This window comes from Cygnus atratus, chromosome 17 (assembly GCF_013377495.2).
Source record: "Cygnus atratus isolate AKBS03 ecotype Queensland, Australia chromosome 17, CAtr_DNAZoo_HiC_assembly, whole genome shotgun sequence".
Taxonomy (NCBI): domain Eukaryota; kingdom Metazoa; phylum Chordata; class Aves; order Anseriformes; family Anatidae; genus Cygnus; species Cygnus atratus.
The window spans coordinates 5,501,463-5,528,470 of NC_066378.1; the positions used below are offsets into that span (position 1 = coordinate 5,501,463).

Below are 27,008 nucleotides of genomic sequence, written 5' to 3' on the forward strand. Positions count from 1 at the left end.
GTACCAGCAGATTAACTGTTACTTTGTTCAGCCAAATATTCTTTCCATGTGGTCATGTTTACTACATGTTGTCTCCTCCTTTATGTTGTTCATCAGTATTTAAAGACACTCAGGTGAAAAAACTCAGATCATGTCTCAGTGGGGGAAGTGAAACCACTGCGTGCAATCTTGGTAATGCTGACTGACCTGGCTCAGGGTCACACAAGACCAAATCCATCCTAAGAGATCTGACATTCTTCAGAAAAAGAAGAGGCTTCCTCCCACCCCCTTCCTTCACTACCTCCTTATCCAAGAAATAAAAGAAAGGGAGGAGTACTACTTCTTCTAGGACCATAGCACCTTGTCCTCTCAGAAGAACAGAGGCAACAATAGGTACATTTCAGCTTTATTAGAAAAAAAAAAAACAACAAAAGTTTATACAAAGCTCTGCATTTTACAGAAAATCACCTCCCCCAAACACAAAGAAATCCAACATGGCAAGCTGTATGCATTTTTCATATACATACATATATACGTACATACACATATGTGTGAACGCACGCGTATATATATAGTGTGACTTTTTTTTGCATGGTTTGCATTCATTATTTTACAAAGTTAACATTCAGTAGAAAAAAAAGGTCTTTGTTACCATTATTTTCTCATATAAATAACTGTGAGCAGTCCCTCTGCAGATAGATAAAAAACACCTTTTCGTGTCATTCTGTAAAAAACTGACATTACTGAAATGGCATTGAAATCTCAAGTGTTTTTTTTTTTTTCTTCAATACCACCATAAAAATATCATCTAGCCCCCAATTCAAAATGCTTGTCCAAGGCATTAGAAGAGAAAGGACTGTAAGACAATTCTGGAAAGATCAGTTCGTTAAGCCAACATTCAGGTAGGTAATTTTTGCTGGACCTCATACATTGGTGTGAAATGAGTACAAACAGGAGGCCAACCTCTCCGTCTGCCTAGAAAAGCTGTTTCTTTGCCTATTGTCACTGAGTCAAATTCCAACAAAGCATGTAGCTGTGCCAAGTAGCTCACACTCTCCGCTCACCCTTCTCACCACGCAACAAAGCCGTAGACTTTCTTGATGCAATTAAAACCTCTACCAGCTCAGCAAACTTTTCCTAATCCATTCACCTTAATAGGAGCTGGACTAACATGGCATGACTAGACAGAGATTAGGTTGCTGAATTATTGGGAGAAAAACTTAACCAATGGCAAAAATACAAAGACAATTAAAAAGAAGAAAACACTATAGAAAAGAGCTATCAGACTGAATCCCAAGGCTCTGGTTTGAAGAAGCAGAAACAGTAGAGAGATGCAAGTTGCAGCTCAAAACATCCTTTTGTTTACTGAAGTTAAAGGTGACGTCGTGGTCCAAATGAATTAACTGCCTGGTAAACAATCATGTTTTCCATCAAGCACCATGATGGAGAGAATGGCAAAGATTTTGAAGGCAATACAAGTGGTAGTGGTGATAACAAAGGTAATGAAAGTGAAGAACACAATGATGCAGATTAAATGGTGAGTAATGCCAACGAAGATGTTTGAACTGCCAGAGATGCTGGCAACAAGAAGAATGGTTATATGGTTGGTGTTGATGATGGCCAGAATTCATTCATATGTCCATGTAGTCATCATCTTCATCAGTATCACTTTCCAGTGAGGACTCCTGGCTTGAGGTCTCTAAGATTTCCAAAGCTGGCTGACAAAGGCTCTCCTTCTTTACATTCGCTGCAGACTGAGCAGACAAAATAGCAGACTGATCCCAAAAAGAGAGAGAGAGAATATGTTGCTAAATAGTCAGGATAAACCCATGATCACAGGGATAAAAGCCAACTGGTTGCTATTTCTTCACCTTCAAAAGCCCTCTTACTTTTATAAAAGATATGGCATCCTAATGTGAAACAACATAACATTAACCAGTAGGCTTCCCCACAGTTAATATTCTAGTAGCTTCCACTAATGTAAGAATTGCAATTGCTGCACTAACTCTCTCACCCATTTCTGTAATTCCTTCTAATTCCCTCAAAAAAAAAAAAAAAAAGGACAAGGACTAGAATAGCTGTGATGTCACCCATGGCCAATATTTCACCAGTTCTTAAAAACTGACTCCTGCCGACAGCAGCTCGTATCTTAGAACAGAATAGAATAGTTCAGTTGGAAGGGACCTACAAGGATCATCAAGTCCAATTGCCTGACCACTTCTGGGCCGATGAAAATTTAAAGCATATTAAGGGCATTATTCAAATGCCTCTTGAACACTGACAGGCATGGGTCTTCCACTATTTATGCTACCTCTGGTTATGAACTGGAGACAGGAACTATTGTTCCTTATGCACAAGTATTTGATTGAGGGGACAATTAAGATGAAAACAATCTAAATAATTACTTTTTCCCTTTTATTACCTTTAATTTTTGCTTGGTCTCTTCTGAAATGCTGCCCTTTGGAGAAAGGAGGGTGGGAGTGGGTGGAGTGACAGTGATCTCAGGTGGAAATTTGGTGACAGATGAAGGTATGAAAAGCTTTGGCATGTTGGGCAGAACACGAGTTTTTACTCGGGTGCCATCTGTCTTGTTCTGCTGACTTCCCAAAGTCTGTGAACTGGAGCTGAGTTCAGGCTTGGAACCGGAGGCTAAACAGAAAATAATAAGAAAAAACATGTTAGGAAGTTATCAAGGTTTTCACATGTCAAAGAAGAGGGAACAGAAGATTGTTAGACATACGGCTGGCTCAAAAGGCCTTTCTTCAAGCTTTAATTAGGGTTCAGAAACAGAAGAAGAAAGTGCCTCAAGATTCTAAAATGGCAACTAGGAATAATTAAAAAAATATATTTCTAGACAGTAGAAACTCAGCCTGTCTGCACCAATCATGACAGTAGCAGCATTGCACTGGCCCATTGACATCTAGTTAGAAGGCTACCACAAACATCTTCCTACTTGTTTCAGAAAAAATCACCTAACGTTTGCATTCTCTAACTGGATCTCCCTTCCATAATGCAACAAAAAGATACTTAATCTTACTTATGAGTCTTTTTTAAACTTCCTCCACTATAGTGTTGTCCCTTTAGTAACTGAAGCATCAGCTCCTACTTCCTGTCAATTCATACTGTTGAGATCTACCATTCACTTGCTACATTTTCAAACAGGAATTTTGTAATTTCCACTAAATTGTCCTCACAAGTTAAGAAAAATACATAGTAATACCTGTCATCACTTCCTCATTACTCCCTTCAAATCCTTCCATTAAAAAAAAAAAAATTATTTCGGTGTAATGTCCAAAAAAGCAACAAGATCCTTGGTATGCTCATGCTATTGTCTGCCACACGGGCTAGCACCATCACATCATTTCCATGTACCCCCCAAGTATACTTTTAGCCTGTACAATGCAAACTTGCTCATACATGGCTCATCTCATGAAGTAAAGAGGGATCTGGCCCTTCCTTACGCTCTATCACAATACAAAACAATATATATGCAACAATAGTCAGTAGAAGATAATGCTTTCACATTCAAAACTGAGAACGGAGATTTCTTGATATCTTACTAATAATGATGCTTCACGTGGAATCAAATTTAAAAAAAAAGTTATACAAGCAAAACCACCAGAGTATCTCAGATGCATAATAATGACAGATGTCTTTATATACGCTTTTGTTCATATTTAGTCTTAGTCAAATCCATCTCTTGCAGGTGTCTGGAACCGACAGGGCTACTTTAACACAGCAAAACAAAATGCCAGCTCCCTGACGCTATCCTGAAAAACAAACAACAACAGACTGACTACTAAGGGATGTAAAATTGAATTGTATGTTCTCAGCAGTATACAAGAATGTAAGAACTGCCACAACAGATGAGGCTTTCCATCATGGTCAGTGACCCATCTCCGTTTGCACGCAATCAGTTCAGAGTTGAGTACCAGAAATGTTGCAGTAATCAGACATGGGATAATGTGACTCATAAATAAGGGAAAAAAAGATACCTTCAACATGAATATCTACATTATGCCTGCCTGAAAAAACAAGTTTTACATTTTTCCAGTTAAAACACCTTCTCTTGGGAAGAGGGCAGAGGAGGGATAGACAGCATTAACTGTTATAATGCTGGGTTTTATGTTAACTTCACTCAGTCTGGATATTGTAAAAAATCGTTTCCTTCTGCTAAATATTCCAGTAGTGTAATCCAAAGTGTAGTCATATTGCCCTGTGTAAGATTACAATTAAAAGAAAAATTCTGCTTCCAAAGAAACACAGACTATATAGCATGATAACCTAGTACTAGAATGTTTTTTATTTGGCTTTGCTGCCATAGTATTTTGTATGTGAGTCATGCACCAAAAAGAATAACCATTAAGGGACTACAAGGCACTTCTCCAGGAAGCTGTGACATTGCCAAGAATGCCTCTAAACTCTGGAATACTCTACTGGAAGGCAAGCAGCAGAGAAGCCGGGGAATACGTATTGCAACTATCCAGTAAATCAATCTCTACAGATTGATATGCAGATAACCACTTACTTCCACTGAAGCACAAAAAGCTCCTACCTTGGGTACAAACATGTCCCGAATTTGTGCTTGTCACTGATTCCACTTGCCAGCAAACAGGCTCTGGTGATGGTGCAACAGTAGCCATTTTCATCTGCTGACAAAGCCGTGACTCCTGCTGCTGAAATCCAAGCCCCTCCAAAGGCACTTCAAGCTCTTCTTCCTCTTTATTAATGAAACATAATTCACAGATTAACAGACATCCTGCTCTCTTTCCTAAGCCTCAGTCCTTCTACTGTCTACCCAACTGGTAGAAGCTTTTTAAAAAAATATATTTTATTTTAATATTTCTTCTATTTCTAAATCATAACATGACTGTGTAAAATGAAACACTGGAAAGCTAAGATGGCAATCACAACTTTTTCATACTTGGTGCCATCAATTCAAACTCATAAAAAAATTGCTCTTTAAAAAAAGTGAAGAAAAATATCAGGTGTGTGGCATTTTGTCATCTCTGCATATCTACAAGAAACAAATACATGCAACTGACCATTACCCTTTGGAGATGTGAGGGGTAAATCACCTGCCATATATGCAAAGCAAAATCCATCACCCTTAATGATGAGCCAACTGTGATCGATGAGTCCCTCTCTGATCTGCAACCACAGGTACAAGCTACATTGAACTGCAACTTACTGGTAAGTAAGATTAATTACTGTGAACATCCAGCAATAAGGAATTTTTTTTTAATGTAATCAATATGAAGCTATGCTAAATGCCCAGTTTTCAGTGATATGCCTACTGAACCTTTATAAATGCATCAGTCTAGTATCCCCAACTTCTGCTATTCCAGAATTTGGGATGTTTGAAACTCAGAATCCTACCATGTGTGAACACAATCTCTTAATTACAAATCAGCGGTATCTGATTTTAAATTAATGCAGTGTTAAACCAGTTTTCTTGCACACTGGACTGCATATTGTACTTAACAGGAGTAATTTTCACTGAACTACTGAGAACTATTAATGACAACCCTTTCTGGGAAGGACAGACTGAAACAGCAGCTAGCATTTCAATGCTACAGGCACACAAACAAGGTCTTATTTTCTGATGAAGTTGAAGATATCTTTCAAAAACAAAGGGCTGTTGAGGCAAATTTGAATTATCTTCTACTTACAAAGGGTAAGGGGTGCACAGGCAGCTATTGCAGACACGCAGATGCAATGTATATTTACAGCTTAACTTGCTCTAAAATTCTTTCTATGTCCATGCTCTAAATCAATGTAGGATTTTGACAGCATAGTGTCTTAAGAAGGAATACATTTTTCAACTTTTCCTTATTGGAAAAGCACTCTTTCCATCCCCCGCCTCACTGTATGTTGAAAACACTTCTCCATCTTCATCATTGTTGATAAGAACTTGAAATTTGCCATAGTAATATTTTCCTGTCCAACAGCTCCCCTTGCAGAAAATGCCTGAGACAATGCCTCAGCTTAACAGCTTGGTAAAATCCACATCGATGCAGTTTGAAAGACGCAACTTTTAAAATGAATTAGATTCCTAGGGTCCTTGAATAATTTTGTATAGAAAAAGCTTACCAAAGCAGGCTATAAGTTCCTTCATCCGCTAATTTTCCTTGGTAAAATAAAATAACCCATTATCTAAACCGGTAGTTGATAGCCAACACAAGCCTCAGGATAAATGAGTCTGCTTGCAGAGAATTCTCCAAGCTACCAAAAAGGAAAGGTCGCACACTACAGCACAAATCACAGGCAGCTTCTGTTCTGTGATGTTCCACTCACTATCAAGCACAAAATGGGAAGGTCTAACGCAGAAGAATAGCTCTCTTCCTCAGCGCTTTCTTGCACGTTTTTGTACAGATACTTCAAAAACTAGCATTGGAAGTAGGGAAAAAAAATAGTTGCATCTGACCAAATCAGCTTAAAAACAACACAGAAGGAAGTGGTTATACAACAGGAATCTGAACTAGGAAAATCACAATTCATTGTTTCCCTGTTTGAGAAACAGAAGATAGCTGAAAGATCGTTTTGTGTATTTGCCTGCTCTTTACATCAGATACGTGTATGATTTAACCGCATGCTGACAAGTACAAGGGACCATACGAAGAAGGATCAGCCCTAATGTGGCCTGAAGCCAATACACACACATCCCATTACACTGCAAGCATCTGACAATAAACTGTACTCTAAACCCAGAAGACTCCCATGCTGAAATGTCTATAAGGATCAAAGATAGAAAGAAATATTACATCAACATTTGAAGAAAAGCAAGATGAAAATTACGATTTCCAATTACCCTGCAAGGCAACAACTCCCTTTAGCTTACTCCAACGCGCCAGACCCCGAGTCTTAAACATCCAGGGTAAGTACTAACAGAACCTTATTTATCCACTTATTAACCAAGGATACAAAACACTAATTAATTTAGCAGATACAATACTACATAAACTGGAAATCCTATAGCTCTAACTATGCTGCTAGCTGAGAACAGTTTTGTATGTACTTAACTGCTAAATTACATTGGGGACTTAATAGTTCACCATTCAGAACAAAAGCTCTGATTTGCATTATTGCTTAATGACTAAACCCTACCTCTTTTGTTGGTTATAATCTTTGCTTAATTATAAGATATATCATTGCTTAAGCTGATTTGCTGTGCTTTGCTTTAACTAAATTATGCCCCACTGACAAAGCTCTTTTGAGCAGCATATTTCTAGCCAGATGCTACAAGACAGATGTAAGTCTGCATTCTTTCATGAGGAGTCAGCTTACTCGCATGCATTTCCATCTTCCACATCACATTTGTTTTTCTTACTTTTGAAGATGCAGATTTGTAGCGTAGTAAAATTAGATTTAATTTTAATAAAATTGTGTGTCAGCCCTTTTTCAAAGAAGTGACTGTAAACGCAATGGCAGGAGCTTGGCACAGTAAGTGTGTATTTCTATTACTACACTTCTGGAAACAACACTTGTTAATATTCAATCAGGCTGCTTCTTTCACTATGTGACATCAAGAGCCCCCGTTCCTTAATCAATCCTTTGCCGTCAGGTGTTAAACACACAGTGACTGAATTTTATTCCCTGATTGGGTCACACACTTTATTCTTTTATGACTAAGCAATATTTTTGTTGGTGATAGTCACCCGAGTGATATTATTTCTAAGTTAAAAATTAAGTTAATGAGCAAAATATTTTTATTTCTTGATAAAGAACTGGTTATTTCAGGTGTATATATCATAATTTGTATTATCAATACTTTAATACAGTGCACAGATATATCTGTTTTCATTACAGACAGAAAGGGCAAAAGACAGAAGGATAATCATGAAGACTATAATAATAATAATCAGAAGGATTATCAGAAGATAATCAGAAGATTATCAGAAGATAATCAGAAGGAATCAATTCAACACAGTTGAATTGCTATTATTTGTCTAAAACACATTTCTGAAGAGAGTATCTCAATATTAGTCTTGTGGACGATGCTGTTATAGCCCTGAACATAATGTCCTAGTTTTTCTAATAAAAACTTTCCCCAGGGAGGTAAAGACTCCACTAACTCATGAGCCACAATATTCTGCACAAGTGCAAGAGCACAAGAATACAACTAACAGCACATCCTGAAGGTGTTCAGGAAGCGCAGATTTAATCTCAGTTAACAAATCGTTTGGTAATATGCAGTACTTGTACGGTTCTTGCAGGCTTTCAAACATTAGCTGTACAAACCCAGTTTAAAATAAAATCAGTCTGTGAAGACGTAATATGCAACAGTCGCTTGTCTCCAGGCTGAAGGTGGGACGGCTACTGTACTCTGGAGATCTGTTTAGCACTCTCACCTCATAACATAGCACAAAAAAAATAAACATATAGAAAAAGCACAGATTTGCAATGCATCTTATTAATATTGGTATCGAAAAGTTCCTCTCCGACTGAGCTGAATTCTAAGTATCCTTTTCAGCCTTCCCTCTCCCAACTACTGGCTAAACATATATAAAATAGCAGACACAGAGAAAGAGGGACATCATACCTTTCAACATCTCCCTGCTTTAGTGAGGAAGAAACAAGCTGAAAACAATTCAATGCAACAACCTACTCCAGCTTTCCTCTCCAACCTCTTTCCACTTGTTGCCAGGGAAACCAGTGTTTGCAGATGCCTATAGCGGGCGCCGGGGTTCATGACTTCATCACAGCTAATATTCTCCCTCACCGTCTCCCTTTATACAAGGAAAACACTATATACACATATCCACACACCAGAAACAGATTATACAACTCCTGCACCCATTTTTACACCGGTAAGACAGTTATTTGCTATTCTGATGCGGCTACGTCAAAAATATTCCCTTGGCAATTTGCAGATGTGGAGAAAGTTTCAAAGCAGTAGCAGTGTAACAGTGAGCAGCTGCTCCGGTCCCTGTGCAGTGCACCGTGTGCTTATCACCGAGTTTCTTTGTGCTGTCAGGTGGAAGGAGACATCAACATTAGAGTTCTAAGACATTTTAGCTGGAATTTCAAAAGAATCCTTTAGTCATGCACTAAACCTATTACGTTACGTGGCGAGTGAAAGACAAGCCCAGAAAATGTGACTGGCACCTGGAAAAAATGTTTTCCACTTGCTGAGGGAGGTGGTTTGAAGTATTAAAGCACAGATATGCTAAAGGCTACAAGCAGCTTGCAGTGCAAGCACAGAACATCATTTCATTAGAGGAAAAATGAAGAAACTGAGCTTTGAACTCCAGAACAGATGCTAACGTGATTTCAAAAGTGTATGCTTAGAGAAATGAACAGATAACAGCTTCAAGTGCTTCACTGAAGCAGTTGCACCGCTTGCCTTCATCCCTCTGCAAAGCACCTTCCCCAGCAGTTCTGTGTCAGACAAAAAGCCTGAAAATACATTACTGTGATTTGGCAAATCTGCACCACCAAGCCTTCCAAACACTTCAAAAGAGTAAGGGCTACATCCTGTGTGCCTGAGGACACTAGGAAATACCTGTTATTTGTTCCAGCAACAACTGGTTTACTTTGTATTTTAATGGCCACACAGAGTACATACAAGTTTTCACAGCATTGTTACTTATTTACCATACAAGGTAGATACTATTTTTTTTCCCCATGTTGATGGAAATGGGTCTGATCCATTGCTCCCTGACACAATGGAGTAAATATCTTGCTGCATTTCCAAAGAATAGTGGCTAATGTGTAAACAATTAATTTTCTGTATTCCATCTGCCTCACCCTCTGGCGTGCTGGGAATTAATACAGCTTTTTTTCCCATACAGCAGCTGCAAAGGCCATGGAAAGCTTGAATTTGAAGGAGCTCAGAGTTTCCTCATACACTGCTACAAGTCAACGGAAAGACTGGGCTGGAACACAGGTTGGTTCAGCTGAACACAGGCTGGTTAAGGATGCTGACCCACAGAAATAACAGCAGCATCCAGCCCCAAACTGTATGCTCTGTTTGCCATGAGGTACTTACACCACAGCAGGCAGCGAGACCAGGTGTATTTAGTTCATCAAGGGATGCAGGAGGTGTCCTTGGTACCCTTTCCTTACACATTTTCTTTCTCTACATTCATTCCTAGTATTCTAGCATGGAATTTATTTCTAAAAGTAAAACAACAAAAAACCACTACCAAAGTCATAGCTGTAGAAATACGGATTTGCCTTGAAATGCCAAATTCAGGAAATTACATTCAAAGCTGACACACAAAGCCATGTGTTAAAAATTAAGCGTCAGTAATTTTGGAGGCGAAAAGCTGCAGAACACAAGTTCTGCGGCCCCCTGAAATGAAGAAATTCAAGCAGTCTGCTGAACAGAAGTTCACACTGTAGTAACGTGGCATACTGCTATATTTATCGCTAGAGTCCCGAACAGAGTCTGCTGTACAATTACGTGAGACATACCCCGAACTCTTTCCTAACGCTGAGGTCAGCTGTCACAGAACCACATTCATGCTAGGAAAGCTTAAAACAGGTGGCTGCTCGGAAAAACGCTTCCTGGAAATAGTCCCTGGCCCATCCTAATTCCCAAACTCCTGGGTCCCTGAAGGAACCAGTCTGCGGCCCAGCCAGCGGAGCTCCTGGGTCCCACACCACCTCCTGCCCCTGCCAGGTTTTCTAGAGATGCAGCCAGCTCACAGGTACCTTGGTAAAGAAAAACCTTGAAGCACAATACTAACTTTCTCCCTTTTTAAACAAACAAACAAACAAAACCAACCAGCCAAATGAAAACAAAAATAAAAAAACAAACTGAAAACCCATGCCCTTCAATAAGAAATTTATGGGCCTAGATCAAAAAAGCCCAACAAACTTTCAAATGGCATTATAAAAATTCATCTAATTAGTAGTTGTTTTTTAGTATTCAATTTAGCAAGAGCACACCATTTGAAGAACATCACCTAGTAATAACTGTAGATAGCAAATCTCTCATTTGCAGTCTACTCCCTGCGAATTTTATATACTAGTTACCTAATGAAAGCCGTAAGACCCTTCCTTACCCATGAGTATTTCATCCTTCTTTGACCTGACAGCCAATTAAGCCCAAAACAATTTAGCAAAAGCAGCTAAGGGTAACGTTGTATTCTTTAAAGAGATTTTTCCAAGAACTTTGGAAACAATGCAATACCTGTGCAGTAGGCTTACAACAAGATCTCTCTTCAGTCTGCATTTGTGCAGCAGTATATAAAATATTCTGCTGGCAGCAAGCTAAGGCCAGTGAAACAAACATACTGAAACAATATAGCATCATTATCATGCTCTTCTACAGATCTCTGTGGTCTCTGGAAGATGTGTTGTTAATGCAAGATATCCATAGGGCAATGCTTCCCTGGGATTTTCAGGGGTATCTAGAGAGCCTCTTCAGCCCCACAGCCTGCCCAGCCCACGCTATGCCCCTGGCTCTTACCACCACCACCTCACAGGGCACAGTTTGGAAGCTGCTGTTCCTGTCCTATTTGTTCTTACTGATTGAGCTTGAGCACATATAAACAACAAGCTTGAATTTCAAAGGATTTTCCGCACAGTGTTGGATTGAATAAATAAAACTTAAAAAAAAAGTAAAGATTAGAAATAGATATTAAGTGTACTGAAAAACTTTTCTGGAATGAGTTTGTTGCAATAGAAACTAAATCAGTGTACTTCCAAAGGGAAGAGGAAAAGACACAGCTGACTGGTACTGCTTGAGCATCAGGCAAAAGGGAATTAAGAAGTCATTCACAAACAGGAAACCCCCTGCTGGCAGTCAGCAGTGAAGTTGTTTTCAGAGTGCACCCATTGTGAAAAATAAAAAGCTTCATGAAAAGGAAGGATCAGACAGGTGGAAGTGAGAATACCAATGCCAACACAGGAGGCAGATGCAGAAAGAGATTAGAGAGAAAAAACGGGGAGTTAGTCGAAGGCTGCCTGGTTGATTTCTATCAGCAACTTCGCAGTCACTAACAAGTGGAAAGGAGCTTCCACCCCAGGGTGGTACAAAAAGCATGGGGTTACAGGTATTTAAACAGAGCTTTTAAAGCCTTGGAGGAATTCAGCCTTGGGAACTGAGGAAGAAAGCTGTCAAAAGCCAGGATAAGTCATATCGTGCATATAGGAAAGAAACCTCACAGCGGGTAACTGCTGGAGGAACAACCCGATACAAACACTCACATGAGGCCACAGGTCCATGGCCAGGCTAAACTTCTGTGTTTCAGATTTTTTGAGCCATCTGTTGAGATCAACTCTGAACACTACAGCACAATTTTGAATTCAGCAAGAAACCAAGAGACGAGACTGATAATTGTTAGGAAGGCTGAACTGCTACTTCGGGTCCTTTAAAAAGGAAACTGAACGTTCAAACTGAATTCCACAGTTAAAATAAGGTTAAATAAAGTTAAAACAATTTAGCCTCATTACTCACTCTAACCGTGCTACTGTTTACCTTTCCATGCAACCTTCTTCACTGGTATTTATTTCTTCTGCTTCTCGAAGTCTGAAAGTTCTAGAGGTTGAAGTACACTTACACCTCTACCTGCCCTGTTGTGACTAGATAACAAACGTCTGAAATCATAGCAGGATTATTTATTTATGGCTTATGGTCTGCAATTTCCCTGCACACTAGAGAAAGACCTGATTGACTTCCTCATCTCTGAATTTCTAAGTTTGGACAGCTGTATCACAACCTTCTTGTTTTTGTATTGAAATGCACAGGGCTTGAATGGATGTAAATTTCATGGAGGGGGGGGGAAAATACTTATTCTTCCACCTTTAAGTTATATTCCAATTAAGTGAATAGCTGATTTTAAGCAAAACACATAACATTAAATAATTCCAACTGTACAAGCCTTGGTATGAAAAAGTCAGATGTCAGATGTGAATGTTTTCCTGTCCATTCCTTATAAGAATCATTATTTGGATAAGGACACTGAAGTTAAAGAAAATGTCAAGATTTTTCAGCAATTTAGAACAGTATAAAAACAGAGCAGTGGGACACATTGCAGAGGGTTTATCTTAATTGTCCTATTTTAGTTTCCCCACAGAAAATTATAGGTTGAGCCAAAAAGGCTAATAGTTCCATACACATTCATGCCTACATGTAGGAAGCTCTCATGTTGAAACTACCAGTACCATTACTTTGCTGCTGGATTTCATCATGTTGTATTCTATACTAGTTAGTCATATTAGACAAAATCTCTTGAAAACATTCACACAAGAAATGAGTGGCAACTTTGCTTTTAAAGCCATTCTTTCTTCTGAGTGAAGCCACAGAAAACAATAGCAGCTAATCCTCTGTGACACTGAATACTCTCATATGAACAAACAGATATAGGAGGAGGTTACAAAACATGACAAGAGATGAGAAAGATGAAAACAGATTACTCTGAAAATAGGAGGACTGATTTTATTATTTATTTATTTTTTAAACAGAAACAGAGCTAATGAGAGGCAGATGAAAAAAGTGGTAAACCAGATTATAAATAATACTTTTTGAAGGAGGTGGGTGCAAAGATAGGAGAATCAAAAAGAATAGAAAAGGAAAGGAAAGGACACAGCAGTAATTGGTGTCTCTCTCAGCTAGAAAAATGATCTGTCAGGTACGTCTGAGAGCCAGGAAGCCAGATACAACACACACACACTCAGCACTGAAACGAGAGCTTTGCAGAGCAAGCCTCTTGATCTTCACACACACGGATCCAGGGTTATAATTTTGGCAGCTAGCCCTTCCATCTCCCTCAACCAAGATGAGGTATAGAAAGCATAAAAGACCAATGAACAATAAGAAACTTCACCACCCTAACAAAGCCTAGGAAGTCAAAAGATTAAAATAAATGTTCTAATCACTGCAAGGCAGCCCAGGAAATTGTTGAGAGGAAAGCATGTCAGAAATGCTCGTGAGTTTGTTTGAAAACTGAAAGAATCCGGGACCTCTTATCTGCATTGTCATTCCTGCCAGTCTCCTTAGTAAATGCACAGCAACTGCATAAACTAGAGGATTTTTTCCCATGTTGTCTAGGCACAAACCTGAATTACTCCCTGTTGAATAAGCCTGCCAAGATATCTTATGACACTGTGCAACTCCATTCTTTAGCTTCATAAGGACAATAACAACTGTGGTTTACACATTGACTCAGCCATTCCCTTCCTTATCATTCCCCTTCCCCTCCTTCCCTTCCCAAGACAATCGTTCCCTACTTCTGTGAAAAAGGAAAATGATATGATCATAACGCAACTCCTAACACTGGATGTTGAATCTCAATTTTGTCCTGCACTCAGAGATTAGCAAATTGGGAAAACTGATTTCTCCCCAGAGTTGTCAATGAATTCAGAAGACTGTGTGTGTTTAGATGCCAAGGCTGATTACATAAGGCAGTATACGGACAGAAGTCACAGTATGAGTTTACTTTAACAAAACATCTAGATGATACATAATATTCATTAATGAGTAGGCTATCATTAAGTCTCACAAATCTAGGCACTATTTCCACTGTACCCTCATCTGTCACTTTCCCCCAAAGCTGTATGTTTGTGGTTCATTCATAACTTTATCTGGGTTCCTATTAATTCGGCTATGGCATTTTATGAGTAGCTCTAAAGTTCAAGTTTGTGAGCAGATGGAGCGAGCGCAAGCAGCAACAGAAGCTTCTTCAGACAGTGTTCCTGCTAAGGTTGCAAGAAAGTACACGCCATAACAGGTGCCCTACCACTGTAACATGCACAGCGTCCCACAAATAAGCACATCCATGTCTTTGGGCACCCAAGTCTGAAACTGGGTCTAATCCTACTTCATTCCCAAAGTGGACCAGTGATTTTTTACTACTGCTAACAGCACCAGCCTGCCAGGACAGCAGGAAAGCAAAAGACAGCACTCTCATTTAACTCTTTCCTCATCTAGGCAATCTGTACAGGATCAAGTATGTAACACGGTCCTAAACAAATTACACGCTCTTGCTACAGAATAAGTAACATTTGTTTTGCCTCTTCAACCCTTTTCTGTACTCCAACTTTGCACATAACCATACTAGGACTATAAATATATTTCCAACATTCCAGTCCTGCCAGATGCTTCTTTTCTCAAATGTGAAACATAATGGTGATGATACACTAACTTTATGAGCCATGCAGAAGCTTGGAATTTTCACAGTATCATGTATCTCCACACACATATACATGGCTGTGATATCTATGCATCTAATTATGTTAATCAGGCACTTACAAGTCAGATGTAGGCTATCCATCAGTTTATTGCAATTTCAATCACTTCCAACTTTTTAAAAGCATTTGAGGTATTTTAAAGAACTGTATCTTTACTTTCTTGAAGAAAAACAAATGCCACTTCAGACTTAAATGATCTATTTAAAACATTATGTTATTTTTAGGCTGCTATTCCATGATTTCACATGCAAGTTACATGCAGTGCGTACTAGAAGCTCTTTACTCTATCCTAGCAATTAAAATATGTATAATTTTGTACATGTCCCAAAACAAAACCTCTGTTTGTGTAACCTTTTGAGTATGGTCTAGTGATCAGAAAGTGGGACAGAATCAGAACTCAGGCACTGACTCACCATGTGGCCTTGGCAAACTGATTAGAGAGGGCCATGATGTTCTGTCTCCCTGAGACTTACCACGTGCAAGATCACTCATGCTGGGAGCAGTCTCTGCATTCTGACTCCGGAGATGCTCAGTGTCCCTGTGTGACTCCTGGGAGGGAGGCACTGAAGAAGATGCTGAGGAGGAAGAGGATGAAGAGGAAGAGGCTGGTTTTGATTTGGAATGAAGATCATTCAGTCTCAGGAGATTTTCAGGAGTCACAGTGTCTGGATTCACTGGGGCAGGATGCAGCGTGGCTGGTGTTACTGGGAAGAAGCTCTCTCTGTTGTCCTTCGTATGCTTTGGGGTTGTGGGCGTTTCTGCTGTGGACTGCATAAAACACAAAAGGGAAGGCAGAGACAGTGAAAAATACATGCCAGTAATTCTGCATCTGCTACCTGCTTCAGTTACAACTGCAGGCAGCACAACTTCTTGTAGACAGAAAACACTAATACGAATACCAAATCAAACATTATTATAAAGAAATCTTTCTCCTTTACAAATTATTTTCCTGTTCCTTACAATCTACTTATCAAACTAGCACTTGAACACTTTTTCATATTCACATTTACAATGCTTTATTTAACAAGCCCCTCACAACATAACATACTTTCCTGAACTCAGTCATTAAGCCTGAGTTACAAACTCTTATGAACAGAAATGAATTTATTTCATTCAAAAGTATGTTGACAAACTTCGCCTAAATGAACAGATCCACAGTGCTTTAAGAGAATTTGCAAATTATTAAAATAAATGATTTTTAGTGGATGATATGAGAAGAAATAGAGAAAACAGAAACACGTCTTTGCTTGCAAAATAAATCATCAGCCTAGCCCCAAATCATAAATCCCCAATAACTGCAGAACTGAATAACATTGGTGTCCAATTTGGAACAACACTCTGGGAATTCATTGCCTTTGCAGAAGTCAAAAATGGCACCAAGAACAACACTTTTCTCCAAAGCCAGAGCTAAGAATTTAATGCAGTGCTGTTACTTATGTAGATAGAAGAGCGACAAAAATTCACCAAAGAAGGGGATAAAAGCACCCATAAAATGAGCATCTTCGCTATAATTTTTATCAGTAATTAAATAAAATATTCTTGCCTGTGAGGCCACAGGATGTTTTTATTTCATGTTCTTTACAGTCTTCATTTAATGGAGACTTACTGTACCATAAAAGATACGGTTGAGTGGAATCTCAGTTGTTTAATTGCCTGTCTCATTCCTCTACCTCTCATACCTCTGCCAGGAATGAAGAAAAAGTCATTTTAACCATGGTGATTGAGTATGAGTGTTTGGAATAGAAATAAAGAATTCTGCTGTCAGATGTAAAATCAAATTGGTCCCTAATGTCCTAAATGACCAAAGATTTATTATGATGCCTTAAGACTCGGCAGAATTTCACTGAGAGAATAAAGTAAGCTTCAGCTGGAGAAATTACATCTTTAAAATTCAAAGGTGGAAAGCATACAAACACATTTCTGAAAATAAATGGTGGAATGTATTTTAAAGTTCCTGAACTTGTTTAATCAATTGCTAAAACATGATTAAAATCTGCAAGATTTTATGTGCACACAAGAAAAAAAACAGCAGCTGTATTCAAAACAATTGCCCTGTTGGATCAGATGAGGTCTACTCTACCTCTGAAAACAGCAAGTTTCTGATGTGCAAAGCATCAGTTCCAAAACTAAATGTCTCAAGATGCACAAATAGGATCATATAAACCTGAGGGAAATTAAGCTGCAGAAGAAAGCCTCATGCCAGAAGTGAGATCACTAGAGGAAATGTCCTCAGCTGTGATTTAGAGGGAAAACCCTTCACACCCATGCACTTCATTAACTCACATAACACATTATGTAGAACCTGAAATTTCTGTGCTTATATTGTATCTATTTTTTTCTGCAGAAATATATGAGGATACAACTAGTTAGTTACTCATTTGTTAAAAATACATCTGCATCTCAAACGGCATTTCTATAAAAACGCACAGCTATTACCAGAGACAGAAAGAGGACATCTGGAAAGTAACTCAGCAAGATTGGGATGGCACTCTGAAGAAAAATGATTACTGAGAGAAGGAACACAGCATCATGGAGTAATTCCTGCTGGAAGGGATCTCTGGTCCAACTCTCTGCTCAAAGCAAAGCTGACTTCAAAGTTAGATCAGGTTACTAAGGGCCAGTGTCCAACCCAGTTCCACGTACCTCCAAGGATGGAGGTTCCATAACCTCTCTGGGCCCTGTTCCAGTGCTCTGCCACCTTCACACTGAACGCTTCTTTTCCTATCACTTCAGCCAACTTTCTCTTGCTCCAACTTGTAACTGGTGCTTCTCATCCAGCTCTTTCTTCTCTACTGAAGACAGCAATTCAATACTCCCCAACCCTCCAGTAGTCTTCTCCTCTCCAAGATGAAGCAACCCATCCCTCTCTCACCTCATTGCTGTAAGGGCACATCGGTGACCCGAGATCAACTTCTTGTCCACCAGGACCCTGAGACTGTTTTGGGAAAGCCGCTCCCTGCCAGATACTTCACACCGGGGCCATTCTGCTCCAGGTGCAGGACTTTGCATTTCTCTTTGCTGAGCCTTCAGGTAGTTCTTGTCGATGTTATCCTTCAGCCTACTGAACGTCCTCTGAACAGTAATTTCCATTCTCCATCTTCTTGACCATGCCCTCCAAGTTGGTGGTATTCATGAACTCCCTAAGGTTTCACTCCATCCCATCATCCGGGGCCTTAGAGAGGATGCTGCCCCAAAACAAGCCCCTGAGGAACGCCACCAGGAACTGGCTGCCAGGTGGAAGCCCAGTGGTTGGCTACCACACAGGAACACAGCAAACAGTGAAGAGAATGAGGCCTTCTTGCAAGTTGTGGATGACCAGGCACACAAGGAAGAAAGCTTGAGACTGAAATAACCCTTATTGGTGTACATAGATGGAACAAATTCATATTTAATTTCTCTCAAAATAAGGATGTTCTATTAGTGGAAAATATTTCTTTTTTAATTGGTTCCTCCAGGTGAAGCTGCAGTTTGAGCAAGTTTGTTTTTCTTTTTTCCCCCCGTATAAAATTAACCTGCCTCACCCAAATTTTAACTACACAAAAGAGTAAAGTCAAAACTAATATGTTTCTGTCTCAGTAAAACCATGACTAAGATTCCTAATGCACAGTCAAAAACTACAGCCTCATACTAAAGCCTGGCAACCAAACATTTTTATATTTATGGCTTTAAAGGGAACGTCCCATATGTGACCTGGTAAAGAGCTGTCCAAGGATTCTGGAATTATGTTCTTTTCAACCCAGTGAAACAGACAGACCTTGACAGGAGGAAAAAAAAACAACAACAACTCTCAATGACTTTCTTTTCTCCAAACGGTGTGTGGGGGTGGGAGAAAAAGGAGGAAAAAGCTATCTTTAAATAAAAGATGAAGCATTAAAAAAAACAAAAAACCAAAGCTACTGTGTATTCTGTCATTCACATGGCCCTAACAAAAGGGATTTAAGCCTGGCTTGTAGGTTTTACTGGCCCCAGAATCTGGAGAAAATCCAAAAGCTGTGAGCAGAAAGCTAGGAGGACTTCTTCTGTAAGACATTTGTTTTTTAATTTAAGGGCAAGAATTCCAGCACCTCTAATCAGTAAGTGTTGCTACTCCCAAACTCCAGGTTAGTGCAGTATCACTAACTATGCTGTTCATCAACAGTTATGGGGCCACGTTATCATCATCTTGCAGGTGACTGCCTCGAGAAGAACACCTTGTAACACTACATTTGAAAAATAAACCCAGAAAAACTCATTACAGGAAGTCTTGCATTTGCCAAAACCACTTGATGTTCATCTATTTCTCCTGCTCTATCAGCAGTAAGGCACAATAAAGATTATCCTCCACGAATGTGAAGTAGGAAACAGAGTAGCAGTGATAATCCTTTAACAGTGTTTTATGTTTCCTCATTGAGCCTGTTCTCATAGAGTAGAGATTCTTCTTAATGTCTGCTTTGCTGTGGCACTTTTAAAATTACAAAAATTCTCCTTCCCTCACCCCTCCAACCCATCTCACCCTGCTGAGCTTCTCTATTATCACTGCTGCTTTTGATCTACAGTAGCTTTATCATAAAGTGGCTTTAGTTACTGAGGGGAATCTTCTGTTTTCCAGGCATGATACTCACAGAACAAGTGCATATAACTCAAATAAGATGAAAACTTATTTATCTGCCTTCCTTATATCTTCTGTTGAAATTACAGGTTCATCCGGTCAAGACTGGATTTTCTTCTGGATTTTTACTGAAGAGCATGTAGTTCTACTTTTGTCTTGACTACTATACTATCAAAGTGGATGGAAGAAACATTTAAGACATTAATATCCAAACAATGTGTCACAGACTGAGAAAAATAGTTCATTACTTCCATAAATATCTACTATCTTATCTCCTGTTCTTTAAAACATCTAGTAAAAATGTTCTTTGTTATGAAGTTTGTATAAAGCCAAAATTCAAATGAGTAATTAGCGTGCATGTCTGTATGGATTATGACTATTTCTAACTTAAACACATGAAGGGGTCCAAATCATCTCCTTATTTGCTCAAACCTTGACTATTTCAACATGTTTCTCTGAGAGATGATTCAGCTTCAGGGAGGCCATGGACAAACGCGCCTCATGTTGAAAAATGATGTAAACAAAGTAAATAAAATGCAGGAAAACAGGCACAGGAGCAGCCTTCCACTACGAAAAGCAGTAGTGAAAAATAAAGAACTTTTTCAGAGATGTTACTGGAAAAAATAGCTCCCTATTATTTCCCAGTGATGCAGTTCAGTAATGAAACAACAGCACAAAAAAAATAAAATTGGGCATTAAGATTAAGTTATGAGAAAATTGTACTTTATAGACTATCTGCAAAGTCATGAGCTGACAACCTCAGCAAGGTTATATTTCTGCCTTGTTGTTTTCAACACATGTTCTGAAAAACAAATAAATCCTACAGGAACCTTACTATATTGCCTCTGGAACAGTTCACTGCTTTGTGGCTGTGGGAAAAAATAACATTAAAATGTTCCATAAAATGGGAAGGCAAGAGGCTTCCCAACAGGAGTTTCCTAATGAAAGATGCTGGCACTGCAACTGTTACATAACGTTTGGTGGTGGTGGTGGTTTTTAAACTAGTCTCATGTCGGAGTGTGGCATCCTGGCGGGACTGAAGTCAGAATCCCCCAAAGAACAGGTACGCCTTTTCAGAAGGACACCTGCCTGGAAGCCATCACATGAACTGGCTGACTGATATGCCAGCCATGTTCTACAGCATTACCACTCCAGCTTCTCTTCAACACTGTTTTAATTATACCATGTCTTTTCATATTTTTTTCCTCCTAATTTCGCTATGGCAATATTTTGAAACAAATCTCCTTTGGAAGTTTTCTCCAAAGTGTATTAGAACAGCGATATCCATTATCCATAACCTAGATTCTGAGGAACCTTCTATTTCCTAAGATTACTGTTTTATATACGGAGCACAATGAACTTTACGTATGTTGAACTGAACTGCATTCCAGCCTAACAAAATCTCCAATTTACACAAATGCATCTGGGACTTAATGTCCTGTTTTACCCAGGCAGCAATATTCTGGCAATACTTTCATACACAAAAAGCAACGTTATTATGCACCGAGAAAGATAAGGTAGTAGGATGAAAAACATGAATAGACAAACTAAAAGATAAAAAGTGACTTTTCTTTCCTTCATGTTCACTTAATGATTGCTTTCTGCAGCAGACAGAAGGAGGAGAGCTGTTAATTATATCAAGAATACACCTCCAGGATAGAGTGAGAGGGGGATGCCATGGCAACTGGCAAATGCAACAGTGAACAAAATGGTCACCCTTTGGTAGGAGTGAGACCATGAAAAAGCTCGTCCTCTCGTCCCCTCGATCCTCACCTCCGCCTTCCTCCTCCTTTGTCATCTTTGCTGCATTAATAAAGCATGCAGACAACTCAGGAAAAAGAACTTTCTCTGTAAGCAGTCTGACGTCTTGATGTGCAGGAAGAAAAGATGAAAATTAGCAGCATGTGGGTGGAACAAAAGGGGGGAAACACATGAAGTAGAACTAGAGATTATTATTTCCTAATTATTTAATATTTGACTTATCTCCACCCATCCCCAGCAAAGCGCCTTTATAGAAGGCTTTTAGCTCTGTTTCTTGAAGAGAACAGCTTGCTATGGCTTTTTTTTTTTTTTTTTTTTAAAGTGAGAATTCGAGAAGAAAATGCTCTAGACATTCAAGGCAGTTCAAACAAGTCACTCGCAAGTTTTCTCCCTGAAGAAAAACGCCTAAAAGACTGTAGCTGCAACGCTGGCTGCATTCCACAGCAGAAGGGGAAAAATCCACTGAAGTGCCCTGTACCATCATGCACAGAAGACAATCTTTATTCTGTTCCAAACAAAACGTCACATTCACTGTAAGGTCTAACGCAGAGACTGGAACTTCACTAGGCTGGTGCTCAGGAGTCAATCTAAGCACTTTGCTGCTGAGGTTGTGTGCGGTTCCAGCTACAGGCTCCATATACCAAGCTCATTCCCTGCATTTCCCTAAAATCCTTTACTGAGAGGGAGCAGTTGAAAACTAGCCATTGCCAGCACCAGGGAGAGTCACACAGGTGAAAGAAGAAACCAAGACCTCTGATACCTGTTTTGGAACTAGAGAAGGGTGGAAGCAGCAGCACTAAATCGCTGCCTTTCTTCCACAAATACTGCTTTTCTATTACAGAGGTGGCAAAATTTTGTAAAAGCAAAGATCACACTGACAGCCTGCCAGGAGCCTGAAGACATGGCTGATTTGCATAACCCGATTGTGCCTTTGTGTTTATAATAAATTTACTTGTTTTGATTCTAGTGGCAGCTTCTTCATGAAGCGTCATGTTTAATTAGATCCGATATTAAAAATTGCTGAAGAGTTTTGACTGCAGGTTTAGAAAGGGGAGGCAAGGAGAGTGCTCAGAGGTTGGCACCAAGAAGAGGGAGAAGGTGGTCACAGATGTGGTACTTAGGAAGAGGAGAGCAGAGCTATGGGCAAAAAGCAAGATTTTATCTGTAAGAACAGTGCAGGGAGAGCTCGAGGTTTTGCAGCTGGAGCAGGAAAGGGGGGGCTGAAAATTTCTTTTCTCTCTCGCTCTTCAGGGATTGAGTTGGTCCCAGAACAAGGATTTTTTGGCTAAGACAGCAGTGAGTCTTAAATAACTCAGCAACATTGAAACAGTCCCTTCTCATGACATTTAGATGATATACTATATGGTGAGGAGCCAATAGAAACGCTCAGCTGCTACAACGCTATCTTTTCCTAGGACTTTCTACATTCAGTTCCATATTCTCAAGGGTCACAGCACAGGACTAGAGACTTAGTGGCATTTTGGAACTTTGCCTTTGAACACTACTGTATTTTTAGATGTTAAAAACATGTGCAATGTTGATGTCTGCAATGTTTTAAAGCTGTTCCACATAAATTCAGTTCTCAGGACTGATGATGCACAGTATACCCTAATGCATGACCACAGAAGTTTCACTTGTTTCACTCTTCTCTTCAAACTACCTGTCATGACAGTTTCAACACCAAGGAAAGCTGTAATTTTTGTATTAAAGCACTCAATATTAAGCTTGCAGTAATAGAAATACTTTGTCAAATTGCAAGACAAGAAAAAAAAGTGTTCTTACACTGAAGTATCTCCACTTGCACTAATGGAATACGTTGTGTATTATGAATCTTCATTCTAGCTTGTGCTGCAATAACTTTCCCATGCAGACTTGTCTTCAATGGCATTGGACATCATCATTATACATAAAACGAAGAATTTAATATGACCGACTTTAGGCAGTCAGTGAAAAGGCTTATTAGAAATTCCCTAATTATCTGGAAGCTTCAAAACTGTTTTCTGCTGGCCCTCCTCAGTCCTCAGGACAACACATTTAAGCATAATGCTACATCAAGGTCAACCTAGTCTGCCTCAATCTTTCATTCTCCCTCACCAAGGCCTCCTAGGTATTCAGTTTCCAGGGACCATTAATTTCATATGAAAATCATAGTTGGCAAGACTAAAAATACATCTCATAACTCAGAGCAATAGCTGACTGCTTTCAGGATCTCTGCAAATCTTTTTAATAACTTTCTCAGACCGAGAAAATAATAAAAAAAAGAACAAGCATCCTTCAAAATGCTGTTTGACCGTGAACTGGTCAAATAATTTCTCAGGTAACTTCAGTAAGTTAAATACTAATGACACAGTGACCGCTACTGGGCAGCAGTTTCAATCCATTTGATACTCATCTGTCAAAGATCTTGCTCTCAATAAGAACTTAAAAGAAAATGCACGAAGAGAAGAAAGACTTTCAGTCACACCTGCTCTCCAGCCCAGCGTGCTGCACAGCCTCACGGAGGCCTGTGCCAGCACAGAGGAACACGTATATACACACCATGGCACAGGAAGCAGCAGCCACCGAGGAATCAGGCTTACTTCTAGCAGCAGTTCTCGTTTAGAAGTGCGGATTTAACTATGCTGTGTTCTTACAATGTGATTCACTGCCATGTCTCCTGGAGGTATTATTTTAAACAACAACAAATCCAGAAAACCCCAACATCACCACAACCCGTAAGTTCAGCCAGAACTACTACTCTTCTTCCCTCAGATAAAAACAGCCCAGCAGGCAAGACTAGAAAAAAAAATTTCAGCAAGTGGACAAAACCCATTTCCCCTCTAACAAAATGAAATTCTGGCCACCCCCTGTCAACCAAAGAAACTTTTGAAACTGCATAATGAAACTGGCTCAGTAACTGTTCACAGTCTATACAATATGCAAAGTAAAACAAAAACGTGGAATGGAGCATTTCATGTTTTCTCTATTCTTCCTCTCATTCAACTCCTACTCAAGGATGCAGTTGCACATCACTATGGCATCCCTGCTGCTGCTCCTCTTTCACATCAAGATCTACACAGTGCACAGCTTCAAAAGAACAGCTAGGCACTGTACAAACACAGCCTATGCTACCACGGTCCAAACGTTCCCAGTTGCATGACTGCTCCCTCCATGACTTTACTAGCATAAAAAATTAAATGTCTTTGGGATTACAATTCACTCCTGACGGGTTGCTATTTAGGGTTGTACACCCTCTGCTGGAAGTTGCCACAGTCTGAACTAAATTTAAGCAGTCTCTGGAACTTTACTTTCTTATTTTTAAAAATAGTGCAGTAGGCTAGAGTACTAGGTCAACACTACAAAATGGGATTGTTTGAGAATACATTTGGTTAAATCCTCAGCATACATTCGTTTAGTCACACAAAGTCTCAGTGACTTCAAGAAGAGCAGTTAAATACACAACAAGCAGAAAAACTGAATTCTCTGAAGGGCTGAAATGGAGTCTTCTGTCCCTGACGTGAGACGGGTACGCTGCCACACCATGCATGATCTCATGACAGAATATCTAAATTCTCTGTTGAAATGTCAAGTTTCAATAGAGAATACTTCCATTCTAATATGTCTTCAGGAGCATATGAACTTATCGTGGCAAGCTTTGTACTACCTTCCTTTTCTGCCTTCTTCAAAGCTGGGAGCCAACCTTTATAAGCCACTTCCCTATGTATTAGGTTGACTCTGTAGAAGAGGATGCTTGAGTCCCATTGGCCTAAAACATGTTAACATTACCTCAGTCACGAAGACCACAGAGGATTTCTGAAATGAATTGAAAGTGTCACAGTATTGTCAAGCTATTAAAAGGATTAGATCTCACCACAGGATTATAATAACCCACTTCATCAAATTCCGTTTACTGATTGCCGTATTGTTTCCTGCTTGTGCCTGAAGAGGCATATAAAAAGATATCAAAAGAGTTGTTAAATATTTAGGTTAAAAACTTTTACTGGTCTGGAAAAGAGCTAAAATGCCGTAATTCAAATATCTCCTAATTTAGTAGGAAATGAAAACTTTCATAAAGAAACCATATACTGTCTGGAACTGTAAAATACAACAACTAGCAGAGGAAGACATATATCAAGATGGGTTTTGTGCTCGCTTTTTGTTTTTTTGGCCGGCAATTCCATGGGATAAGAGACTGAAGAACCACAGGCCCTGTAAACCTATTCAAACCATCCAATAACAAAGCACTTTTCTGGCCTGCGGCAGCTTTATGCATGACATCATTTATTTACAGGAGGCAAATACTTGCCAATTTTAAATAAAACAGGATCCAGTCTGTTGAAAACAGACAGATGTCTGCAAGAGCAGCTATTCCTGTGTCTCCACACTAATTCAGTGTGTTATACTAGCAACAGTAGGACAGCCTCACACCGCTAACAAGATCTGCTAGAAATAGACGAAAATGAGACTGCAGAACGTGATAATCTCATTAGTTGGGACTGCTTCCTAAAAGGGACTGCTTACAGGCTTCAAAGTGCATCACATTAAGAAGTATGTTTTATTTCTAGTGATTTAACAGGAAATTTCATTGCCTCCAGCGCAGCTAAATACTAGCTCACCTACTGCATCTATTTCCAGATTAATTTGTGCGCAGGTTTTTCACCATTCTAACATTTTGCTACATGCCTGAGGAACTGTGGACTTTGCTGGAAGAGCTGGCACAGCAATCACATACCCAGAACCTTCACAAAGGCCCAGCAAAGAACTTGGCTGATACACGCAGCTTTGCACAGTTTTTGAAAAGGTGAATACATCCAAAAAGCAGATAGTAACATTACTTTTTAAACAAGCTTATTGGCAAATTCCTTTTTAAAATCATAAATCACAGTGCAATGTCTCCTATTTTTCCGCAAGATAAATTATTAAGACTAAAAAACATCTTAACATTCTGAGCCAATATTTATTTGTTAGCAAACCACTGTTAAATACCAGAAGACAAGCAAAGAAAGATTTTCACTACAATACCTCTTCTGACATTTCTGTTCATTTCTACAGTTCAATGGAAAAATGTTACTGGTTTCCTGAGGGGCAAAAACTGGAGAAAAATGTTACCTCCACGAAAATCTTTTCTTCATCCTCTTATGTTATTCTGCTAGGAGACGCACTGTCTGAATGCACATTTTAATTAGATGCACTCTAAGGTAATTTTTACTTCAGTATTAAAAACTGGAAACCTTTATGGATACTCAAGACCTAGACTTTCTACAGAGTACAGAGAAAAACACAGGTTGGCACATCTCCTAACAAATAAAATTGACACCATTTCAGGAAGAAATTTAGTATGCAGGTAATCTTGTACAGAACAAATGCTGTATAATAGAGTCTGCTCTGAGAGCCTGAACCTTCTGTACCCTCCTCGATAAGGCAATAATAACCAGTAAAACAATATTCATCAGAATGAGATGAGGAGAACAAGTACCTAGAGGTTCAAGAGAATGGTGCATGAACATACAAGGTTCAAGCTCCAGTAGAAGGCAAATATTAAATGGAGACAAACAACAAC

At 39.3% G+C, this 27,008-nt stretch overlaps 1 protein-coding gene across 14 annotated transcripts in view; it reads right to left on the reverse strand.

Moving 5' to 3' along the window:
- Positions 1-216: 216 nt before the first annotated feature.
- The window catches only part of CABIN1 (calcineurin binding protein 1), a 110,673-nt gene continuing 83,881 nt past the window's right edge, over positions 217-27,008 (reverse strand). For 10 of the 14 annotated variants that reach the window (XM_035556644.2, XM_035556639.2, XM_035556636.2 and 7 more), the window contains 4 exons: positions 15,594-15,888; positions 4,535-4,699; positions 2,402-2,628; positions 217-1,754 (listed from right to left, as the gene is read on the reverse strand). In XM_035556644.2, the coding sequence (XP_035412537.1) occupies positions 1,611-1,754; positions 2,402-2,628; positions 4,535-4,699; positions 15,594-15,888 (831 nt within the window). In that variant the 3' untranslated portion in view covers positions 217-1,610. The remainder of the gene's footprint in view (positions 1,755-2,401; positions 2,629-4,534; positions 4,700-15,593; positions 15,889-27,008) is intronic. The other 4 variants (XM_035556647.2, XM_035556648.2, XM_035556646.2 and 1 more) reach the window with 1 other exon arrangement.